The 11,851-nt window shown below is 32.8% G+C and overlaps 1 protein-coding gene across 1 annotated transcript; it reads right to left on the bottom strand.

The window, feature by feature from the left end:
* Positions 1–5,470: 5,470 nt before the first annotated feature.
* Positions 5,471–10,351, bottom strand: LOC108725442 (uncharacterized). Its single transcript, XM_018452462.1, has 2 exons — positions 9,380–10,351; positions 5,471–6,560 (listed from the first exon to the last, which is right to left on the bottom strand). Exons 1-2 carry the CDS (start codon positions 9,847–9,849, stop codon positions 6,011–6,013), a joined length of 1,020 nt encoding a protein of 339 aa, XP_018307964.1. The 5' UTR covers positions 9,850–10,351; the 3' UTR covers positions 5,471–6,010.
* Positions 10,352–11,851: the final 1,500 nt, after the last annotated feature.

Here is an 11,851-nt window from a genome sequence, read left to right on the forward strand (position 1 = left end):
AGCTGTGTTCTAAAAATGTATATATATATATATATTATTTAGATTTTTTTATTATAAAATATTGCAAATGTATGTTGTAAAAAAATTATATTTTGCAATAAAAATAAGTTTTATTTAAATACTCCAGTAATTTTTTTCAGGGAATAAACGTTACGTACTGTTATTCTATCTTTTTCATATTTTTAGATCGCGCGATGCAATTATATTATTTTATAATTATTGAATTACATAAGGAAACCTTTAGCAGTTATGTGTAAACTTTAAAAATAATAAAATTTAAATGCACTTTCGCAACTTTATCATAATTATGTGAAGTTCGCAAAATTTATGCTGAAATATTTGTCGATTTCCTAGAATTATATTAAATACATCAACTTCTATATTTTCATTTCTTTTGATATATTCATGTTTACTTATATTTTTATTAAATGCTAAAACATTATTGGTCTTCAAATCCGTTCTATCGTACGTTTTTTCAACAAAACAGCTAATTCTAAGAAGAAATTCGTAGAAGTAGTATAAAAAATAACTGCAGGGGTTTTACAACATTTTATCTATATATATTATGCGAAGCAGCGTGTACAATGTGCGGACAGGACGTTTGTGAAATTTTCCACTACATCGTATTTAATGATAAAATCGAATCAAATGGCCGGTGATTTTCGTTACATCAATTTGAAGATTCAAGATGCGCGTTTACTTAACGATTGAGCAACTACTTGATAGCGTAATAATGTCGCCTGCGCGGTCCGTCCGCGTTTCTAAACTAATCCCTCGACAGAATTGCGCCTAGTTTCATCAAAGTCTTTGGTCGAAACTTTCAATGTAATGCAAATCACTTTGATCAAACGCGTTAGGGCCTGAGCTCAAAAATTATTGCAATTTGTCGTAACTGTTTATGACAGAATCATAATTCGACACATAAAGATTTATCGTAAGGGCAACAACACAATATAGATAAAGTATCGTTTATAGAAAACAATTAAAATTGTGTCGTTATAAAACTGATTGAATATCAACATTTTTTGCAGCATTGCTTTTATTATTTATGAATTTCCAATAAAATTATTTTGATGGTTCAACAAAATATCTTCAGATCTATCTCTAGTAAAATTTTAAATCTTTCAGTTAAACGTTTTCCATGTATTCATTGCGCGATTACATACATTGCCAATGGATTTTCTATAAACGACACTTTGTCTATCGTGCGCTCTTAGCCTTGTGACAATTTTTGTGCTTATTTTTAAACTACCAAAACACTGTGCGAAATTCATGGCGTCTCATCGATTAATTTTAATTAATGATCCATTTACCGAATTGAGTTTTCAGCAAAAGATTTTGCTAATTGGTTCACATTTTACGATTCTCTTTACATTCGCGAAGTATCTCTTGTCTCCGTGCAAAGCGTCTATCATTGTCTCGAATCGCTGATCAAGTGATTTTGCGCCGAGCAATTACGATGTTACCCGCTTCCACTTGCACTTTATTCGGGCCTCACTTTCCTCGGGAAGCAAGAAGAGCGACCTTTGCAGAGGTCGCCGAGACTACGCTCGAGTTTCACCGACACAGCCGGCACTCTCATCGCACGGACGCCAATTCCCTCAGTGCAGTGTTGGGATTATTAACTCGCTGCTTCCTTCTTCCCGCGTTATAGCGAAATTAATAATCGCTGCAAACGACGTTTATGCACCAGACGAGGGAATCGGTACGAGTCCCCTATTGTTTCGCGGACATCATCAACTTCTTGGACTGCGGCTGATGAATAACTTAACGGCGAGTATGGCTTCGTTAGTCATTAAAGGGAACGGAGTAAAAGCAGCCTTACATTGAAGAGGAAGAGATCGTCCTGGGGGGTCTAGGTTCTTCGTGAATCATTCGCGATTGTAGACACATACATGTGCATATGTGAAGAGATTTCTGTCGAGATATACAAGCGCCGAATAATTAATTATAAACCCAACCCGTTGATGACCGCAGATAAAAGCACTAGACAATTGGAAGGTTAATTTTCGTATTTCTAATATCTTCTAATGCAATAGGAGCTATCTTTCTTTGTGCAGAGCGATCCCAAAGTTGAAGAATTAAATACATATATAGGCTATAAATTTGATGAAACATTATTTTACTTTTATTTTACGATGACAATCACGTTACAATTTAACGATTTTTATTTAAAATTTTTTTAATTATGACACTGAAATATTTCTTAAAAAAAAAACATAATTATCTTTTTTTTTTAGGAATACTTAGTCTTATTGAAATTATATTATCACCACAAACATAAACATAGATATAATGTTCTTCTGTTTAAACTGTCTAAAGCATCGAAACTGGCCAAGATTATATGGCCCGAATTGTTGGCAGGTAGACATTAAATTGGAACTCCATGAAATAATGAAAAATAGCAGGGATAGTAATTGCTCGTAATTATTAATAAATGGTTGGTATCGAAAGAAGATCGGAGATAATAGCAATAGCAGTTAAGTGGCGAAGTTACAGCGCGCTTCGAATAGGAAAGAGAAAATAAGAAAAAAGAAGAGAGAGAGAGAGAGAGAGAAAGAGTCTAGATTTACTTCCTATATAATTTTATTCCCCCGATAAATCGACGATAGTGCTTTTTTCACCATTAATCGCATCTTTTCACAGGCGAAACCTCGGATCACACCAATGAGAAACTCGTTACAGTATGTGCGTGCGCATGTGTGCGTATACGTGTGTGTATATCCATCTTCGCGCAATTGCGCAATCATAAGTCGCTGAGAAAGCGCAACATGCTCTTCGAGTCTTCGCGCTCTGTTCCTTTACTTCGTACATCCGTATATTCATCAACATGTTGCGGGATTAATTACCACGGCATGATACTGAAGAGATTCCGCTTTTAATGCGCGAATCGCAATTTTCTCGTCGACGCGCGAACCCTCTTCAATCGCGATGCCAATCAGTGAATTTCTGACAAACTGATCGTCAAACAGTGACGTACTGATAAGAAAGTAAAAGTCAATTTTATTGTCTGGTTTTATCGAAATCCTGGAGAGATTTGGTAAATCGAGTGAGGAAGTTAAGAATAAATACAAATAAAGGAGCAGATTTTTCTAAATAAGGACAAAATAGAGTATCAAGAAGTCTTACTTATAATTTTTCTAAACACTATTAAAATATTATTAAAGGGACTTTAAGAAATTTAAATAAAAAAAAATTATAGTGTCACCTTACAAGTTTCTATAAGTTAATACAATGCGGGCACAATAAAATTGTTGTTCCATTAGGAGGGAACAACGAAAGAATATGGCAGCCATTAGTGATAAGTCAATCGATAATTGGCCGACTCTTGACTCCAACTTAACGGTCGGTCGACAACCGACTCAAGCGTGCGTTTCGCGATGCCTCAGCTCGCACGAAGCGGTCGCCCGTAACGAGTGAATAATGACCTGGGTCGCTCTCACGCGTCTGCCTCTCAGCTGTTCACTTCCGCTAGTGAAAGGTGCATGCACTGTAGCCGGGAGCTATGATAAAATGCACTTACGTGCATCCTCATGGCGCGCGTCGCTCAGGTCGAACACGCCAGCGCTCCGTTAGCGATTGGCAGTGATGATGGGAAGACAGACTCGGATCGATACGGATTATCTCAATTTTCTTTATTATAAATAATGTAGACTTATTGGAGCCATAAAATCATAGCACGCAAAACGTTATGCAATCATACAGCGAGAGGTCCTAAAAAAAAGTGCTTTCGAGAAATCATGGAGAGATATAGAGAATAATCGCTGATCGGCGAGTTTATTTCAATCAAAATTCTACGGGACCAAGAATTCTTAGATTATATAGACATCGACTTCGAATCTTTCACTCCTCAAATACTCCGTTATGCAATTCACGTATATACAACACACGTATACACACACAGAGTCATGCATTCACTATCTCGCGCTTCATATTATGCATCATATGTACAAATCTAAGCAGATGATTCAATCGATTTTCGAGAGAGAAAGACAGAAACGCGGGAGGGATTCCTGAATACTTAAGAAAGTTTATTTTCTCTATTCGCTTAGATCGTAATCGCAATTTTCCTCGATTCGTAATATGCCTCGAAATACGAAATATTTCATCAGAAGAGAGCGCTCTTCCTAGAATTAATAATTCTAGGAAGAGAGCTCTCTTCCTAGAATTCTAGAAAATTAGCTGTTCTTTTATTAGAATTTTCCAACGAAATTTCATTTTTATCTCTTGTTAAAATTATTTATTGCACTGTTTTATGAAATAAAATTTTACGAAATAAAATTTTACATAAAATTTTACGACGTCGTTATTCAGTCGTTCGAAAATATCTGGAACACAGAATTTATTTCGTACAAATAAAAATAAACGGGACATTACAGATGTGTAACACAGTTTATAAGAAGCTGAGAAATCGGAATCTGTCATTGACCTTGATATCAAATTCAGAAGAGCAACTAATCAGAGGAACATGCGACACGCATTACGTAAAGATCAGAAGTTCGCCGATTTTTATATCTCGCGGCCTTGAAGATTGATATCACTTCTTTGAAATTCGAATCTCAATGTAACTGTATTTTCGTAATATCTCGATTCGCGAAATTCCCATGCGAATACAGTTGCTTGTTTAATAAATCGCTCAAATTTTATTGTATGATGATGGTACATCGAAATTATTAGAATTATTTCTAATTATTGCAATTCATCTTTAGAATAAATTTATAAACAAATTTTTTATAAACAAACAAGAATTTTACGTAAAAAAATCAAGCATTACTTTTAATTATTACGAGGTAATTTTTTAATAATTTCAAGTTGAAAACTCTGAATTATAAGAAATTTTGAAAATTTTATAAACCCTTAGAAATATTTAAAAAATTATATACACATATAAATCTTTTGTAACAATTTACAGTACAGTGAATTAACTAATTAACGAATATAGGTATATATAATATTTTTTATTTGTTTTACTATTTCATAATACATTTTTATTTTATTATATAATTTTTATAGTTATATAGTTATCTTATTATTTTTTCATAACGTATATATATTTCAATATATATTTCAATATAAATATCTAATATTAAGCTAATTCCATATAACATTAATTTATATTATATTATAGTTACAGACATAATATTGCTTTTTATTTTAAGAGACTTTTATATACAATAATTGATATATATATATATATAACTATAATAATATATAAATAATAGTTTAATAATATAGTATAAGCAATAGTTCAATTATAAATTTATTTTAAAAAAATTTATATTTTTGTATATTATCTGGCTTAAGATTTATATTATTTAGCTATATATATTATTATTTATGAAATTATTGGTTTGTATTGTAACATTTCTATATACATCCTTCTCTTTAAGAAATTTTTACAAGCTTATATATAAAGAAGCTTATATACATATATATATAAACATATATATATATATATATATATAAGCTTCCTTATACTTCAACACAGAGATATTTAGTTACATAAGGTTTGTCCATCTTATTTCTGAATGTCGTAAATATGACACTCGGACTTGGGAGCAAAAACGATCTTCTTGAATGCCGCACACGTAACATGAGTATAAAGGGATGAAATCGGGAAGACATCAGCGAAATCTCATCACGTACAGTTTTGCGATTCTAACAGTCGGAATTTCTAAACCATTTCGCGTAGTCTGTCAAGCTGTGCAACGTGGGTTTAAGATGGCTGTAAAGCATTACATCATAAGTGGCGTTGATCCAATCCGTTTAGATTCATATTTATAAAACATACAGCGTACTTTGTTTTTATTACGATCAACAGGTACGGTGCGCGCAATTAGATGAATCCTTTAAATGGAAACAGATACGCAATCTGTTGAAATGATTTGATGGAATCAATTATGTAAGTTAGTAAAATTTAATTCGTGAAAGATTACAAGCAGTGAAATTAAAAGTAAAATTAATTTGAGTCTTGTATTGATTGCAGTCAATGTGTCAAATAACGTCGCAATCACCCAATCATCACAGAATCAGTCTCGATTTTGGTCGCCATTCTTTTCTGCCGGAAGCAGTGTGCGAGGTTCGGCAGTGGTTTGTTCTTGCAATTCTTGACCCATCCATCCCAAGCCTTGAATCCGTGCTGATCGAATATCTTCTTGGCGCACACGATGTCTTCCTGTATATCATCACTCAGGTAGTCCTCGCAGCGCTTATTGCATTTGCCACCTCTATGCCCTCTGGTGCACCACTCGGCACTGTTGATCTGAAGGATACCATAAGAATAGCTGGAACCTCTCTTTGGACCAGTTACCAGGTGCGTGTCCATCCTACTTTCGTATTTCATCAGGCAGACCCAGTTGCTGATGAAGGACCTACTGATTCTGGCTATCGCTAACTGCCTTGCAGCCTCGCATTGTGTGTATATCTTTCCCTCCACCGGCGAATGCGCAGTTACAATCATCAGAATGAACAGGATCATCCACAAACCCATCATTTTATAACGTGAATGAATATTCGCCGAGACTATTTGGCAAGTATTAAAATCGTCTTTCTCGATTACTTAAATCACTAATTGAGCGGTTGTTCGAGCAATCAACTTGCGAGAAAAAGTAATCCATCGGCTACTTTATGTTGTTCTTGAAGAATAATTAAATTGTTGAATAATCTAATGATGTCTTAATATATACTTTCTAATCTTACAGACAGATTTTTACATTAATGTCTAGGAAGATATTAAAAATCGATGAAGATATTCTTCATTTCTATTAATCCGTCTGGCACTTCTATTAATAAATCAGCACTTTAATAACTTTAACCGAAACGTTGTTCAGTGTTAATGATTCTGATAAAGAATTATGCTTGCATAACACCCGGCTCAGAATGTTTTTAATTATCCGCCTATCCATTCGTAAAATTGAGATAAATTAATAATCTCACGTTTTTCTTCCGATGCGTAACGTGGTACAAGTTATTGACAACGATTGCACTGAGGATTTATGCGGAAATCCGTCTTATAAACGCGACGTCTGCCGCTAATATCGCGGATAATCGCAGATGACCTTGAGCTTGAGCGATATATGCTATTTACTAACGCTAATAATAAAAAATACAAGCCGCGATAAAACCGTCATTTCGCTTTTCGCTTTCCGCTGTTGCGCATTGAGTCGCGATCTCGCCCCACCTCAGCTTATTATTGCGGATATTCCATGGCTTTTATGAGAATTTTGTATCCGACAATGACATTTTCGAAGAATAAAAATAATAATAATACAATCCGTAAAGGCTATACGAGTCACGGGCTGATGAAGGTGCCAACGATTAATTTCAATCTTAATTAATCATTAATGTGTAGAATCCTCTTTATTGAACGTTTCTACTCACTTTGGAGTCCTCCTCAGCAATACATATGTGTAATTAATATGTTGAGTATTCCGTCAACCTGAGTCACTTACAGGTTCCCGACTATAGTGGATCCTGATTGAAATATCAAAATTAAATTGATTTATCAAAAGAAAGAAAAAAAAAATCTAAGTAACTCACCTCAAACGGAACACTCAATATGTTTCATAAGCTTTGTAAGTTTATATTAACAACAATTAAATCTGATCTTTATTATATACATTTAGTTAATTTCAGTTTCACATCTCCGAATAATGTAACGTGTTTGCCGAACATTTTATAATTTGTAACAGACAACAAAGACACAAAACAAAACAATCAAGAGAGAAAAGCTAACTATACTATTCGCTACATATTATATTAGTCATGAATTATGTGTGTCAAAGATGTGAAAAATAAAAAACTTTTTAGCTATAAATTAATTAGTCAGTTCACATAACATCGTCGTATATGTATGATGTAAACCTTCCCTGTCAGAACGCAAATTCAATCCATTTTTTTGCATAAAAATGCGCTTTTTCAGAAATTAGTCGTTTATTTAATATTCTCTCATGATCCAGAATTTGAATATTCTCCCAATCAAAGTCATAATTCCATTCCATCCTGTGATTCGTGATAACAGACTGTGAGTTCGTATTCCAATTGATATGATTCCGATGTTCCGTAATTCTAGAGATCAATTTTCTACCTGTTTGTCCTACGTATGAGGCATCACAGTCTTTACAAGTTATTTTGTATATTACATTTTTATTTTGATTTTTGGGGAGAACATCCTTCTGGACCTTAATGAACCTACTCAATTTATTGTTACTATAGAACGATTCTCGAAGAACACATTAACGCTTTCTAAAACAAACATAAGATAATAAAATCAAAGACTAGATAATAGAATCAATTAGTTAGAATTCTTGGATTCTTTAGCTCATGAAGATAATTGGCGACAGACAGCTCATAAAGAAGTTCATTATACAACATAAAAATTAAAAATATAAAAAGTATAAATGTGTCAATCAAATAATGTATGCGATATTTTATTTCTTGTTATAGCATAAATTACATTTCTCAGAAAAAAGAGGAGAAATAATTCCTAATTTTATACTAATATTATTAATTAATGCAATATGTTATTTTTTATAAGTTTATGGAAAAAAACGCCTGTCGCTACAGTTAGTACATACATATATGATGGTTTCGCGCGAAGTGTCCGTGATCATCAGAATAGAGATCAAATAGTTATTGTGCAAAACAACGTTGTTTTAACCTGTCACTACTTTTATAAAGATAGATAGATTAAATATTATGTTTTATACAATAATTATTTAATAACTATTTTGAGTGTATACTTTTGGCATACATTTTTTATCATCTTTTAAAAAAATAATTTGAAGGTGATATTTGTTTAGAGCAAAATGATCAGATGCAGCTTTCTAATAATAAAGCGTTGTAATTAACGCTTAGCAGAATAATTTTATTTCAATTTTATTTCACGCATGAACTCCTCTCTCTTTTGGGGGCAAAAGTAATTTTCTTATAAAAATAAAATCGAAAAGACACCGATGAAATCTCATTACGTACGGTTTTGTAATTCTAACTAGTCAGAATTTCTAAATCAATTTCGCATATAGTGTCGTCTGTTAAACCAAGCAGCGTGAGTTTTAGACGGACGTAATGAGTCATAAGTAGTGCCGATCTAATCAGTTTAGATCCATATTTATAAAGCATATTAACGTACTTTTTTATTATTGCATTCGTTGGGTACGATGTGTATATTTAGAAAGATCCTTTAATAGAATCAAATATATAAATCTGTTGGAATACAATTTGATGGAATCGATTACATAAATTTCTAAAATTTAAGTGAAAGATTACAAGAGATGCAAAGACTTTATAGAAGCGAGAAAATTAAAAGCAAAATAATATTTAAGCCTCGTATCGATTACAGTCAATGTGTCCAACAGCGTTACAATCATTCACTCATCACAAAATCGGATCGATCTCAATCTCGGCCATTCTTCTCCTACGTATACAGTTTGAGATGTCCGGTAGCGGTTTGTTCTTGCACTTTTTCATCCATCCATCCCAAGCCTTGAATCCGTCCTGATCGAGGATTTTCTTGGCACACGCAATATCGTCCTGTATATCATCGTTCAGGAAGTCTTCGCAGCGCTTATTACAGTTGCCACCTGTACGTCCTCTGGCGCACCATTTGTTACTGTTGATCTGAAGTATACCATAAGAATAGCTGGAGGCTGTTTTTGGACCAGTCGTCAGCGTGGTGTTCATCCCACTTTCGCTTTTCATCAGACAGATCCAATTGCTGAAGAAGGACCTACTGATTTTAGCTTTCTGCAGCTCTTTTACAGCTTCGCATTGCTCGAATATCTTCCCCTCCACCGGTGAATGGACAGTTATGACCGTCAAAACGAATAGGATGACCAACGATCCCCTCATTCTTTAATAGGAATGAATATTCGCCGAGACTACTTAGTTTGTCTTTCTTGAATCACTAATTGAGTGGTTGCTCTGATGAATCAAGCAACTAACTTGCGAGAAGAAGTAATCCAATGGTAGTTTTATGTTGTTTTTGAAGAATTATTCAATTGTTGAATAATCCAATGAAGTTTAAGCTTAAGTCTCAATACTTTGTAATCTCGTAAGTAGTGTGATCTTGTAAACATTTACAATGAAGGTTTAAGAAGATATTAAAAAAGATATTTTTTATTTTCCGAACTCGGCACTTTAATAACTTTAATCGTTGTTTGTCGTTATCGCTTCTAATAAAGAATTATTCGAGTAATACCGGTTACTCAGAATATGTTTAATTACTCGCTTTTCTGTACGAAACTGAGGTAAATTGATGACCTCGCGTTTTCTTTCCGAAGCGCAATATGGCTCAAGGTGTTGACAACGATCGTACTGAGAAGTCATGTGGAATTACTCTGTCTTATAAATGCGTCGTCTGTTACTAATGCCGCTGACGATTAAAATGACCTTGAGCTTGAGCGATATATACTATTATCTATTCACGTCGTAATGAGATTCAAGCCGATAAGACCATCTCTTTTCGCTTTTGCGTGTCATCGCGATCTCGTTTCGTTTTGTCTTATTACTACAAATGGCTTCCACAAGTAGAGAGTTTCATATCCAATAAGAATGACGTTCTCGAAGAAATCATTAATGCATTAATCTAAGACAAACATAAGATAATAGAATCAAAGATTTTCTGAGCTATTGACCTCTTCGATAAAAATAACGCAATCCCTTCTCAGTAAAATTCGTCATTTGTGTGAAAGTCTTGAAGTCCTTAGATCACGAAGACAAATCACCAGTAAAGATACAACTTACAGAGAGGCTTATTTCTACAACATAAAAATTAAAGGTCTAAAAATTAAAAGTCTAAAAAGAATATGAAATTAGATATTTCATATTTTATTTTTTTATATTAACTAAATTTATCAAAGAAAGGGGAGAAATATTTTTTAATTTTGTATTACAATATATATATTATTAATCAATGCAATATATTATGTTTTATAAACTTGGAAAAAAACCGTCGTTATTGCTGTACACATAATTTGTTTACCACGAAATGATCATATATATTCTAATATAATTAACATTTAGTAGAACATTTTATTTCGCGCAATGATGTAATAAATATTATTATATAATGTTTGTGTTGTCTATAGTTTAATAACAATGTCAGTTCTGAAGACTCATATAAGGTGCAATATAAGGAAACATCGGGTTATTTTTCCAGGAAATAATATTTTGTTATCTATCGTCAAACAAAATGTATGTTACAAATTATCACTGATACATTTCTAATTATATTTGTCTTCCTTTCGTTGAGTCAAACGTCAAACGTAAGTTCGATAAGTTATCACATGTAGCACGAGTTATTAAATCGATTTATTTCTCGGTTCTCATAACACAGCAGTTATGTTTATTTTTAATTGAAGTTTGACCCGCTTCGCGCTTCAGAGATTACAGAGTTTCCCAGAAACTCCAATCTCTTCAAATTGAATTCGATGAATGATTGATTTTTTAATACACTTACTTTAAATATATTGATAAGAAAGTTATAATAATATATTGAGGTCAAATACAGAGAGAGAGAGAGAGAGAGAGAGAGAGAGAGAGAGAATAAACTGATTCCACATTCATACATATCTAGAAAGATTTGTTTAGAACTTATAATAATAAAATATTTTTAAATAACAATGAAGACTGCGGCATTGCTTCAATTATAAAAATTACAATCGTATCAAAATAAACAATTACATTGATATTTGAAGAATGTTTATGTTGTATATTTTAATTTGCAAAGATAAAAGTACATCTAAATAAAACTGAAAAATGCTCAAAATATATTTAAGATATATTTAAAATGTTAGAAGACATCAATTAAATGTTTTTACGATACTTTAATAAATAAATTGATTATATGATG

The sequence above is a fragment of the Mycetomoellerius zeteki genome, unplaced genomic scaffold (assembly GCF_001594055.1).
Source record: "Mycetomoellerius zeteki isolate Tzet28-1 unplaced genomic scaffold, Tzet1.0 scaffold35, whole genome shotgun sequence".
NCBI lineage: Eukaryota > Metazoa > Arthropoda > Insecta > Hymenoptera > Formicidae > Mycetomoellerius > Mycetomoellerius zeteki.

Excerpts from the sequence above, each read along its gene's own strand:
- LOC108725442 (XM_018452462.1), bottom strand. The coding sequence starts at position 9,849 with ATGAGGGGATCGTTGGTCATCCTATTCGTTTTGACGGTCATAACTGTC. Across the intron at positions 6,561-9,379 it reads ATTGAGATCGATCCGATTTT|AGTAATCGAGAAAGACGATT; the intron begins GTGATGAGTGAA and ends ATTAGTGATTTA.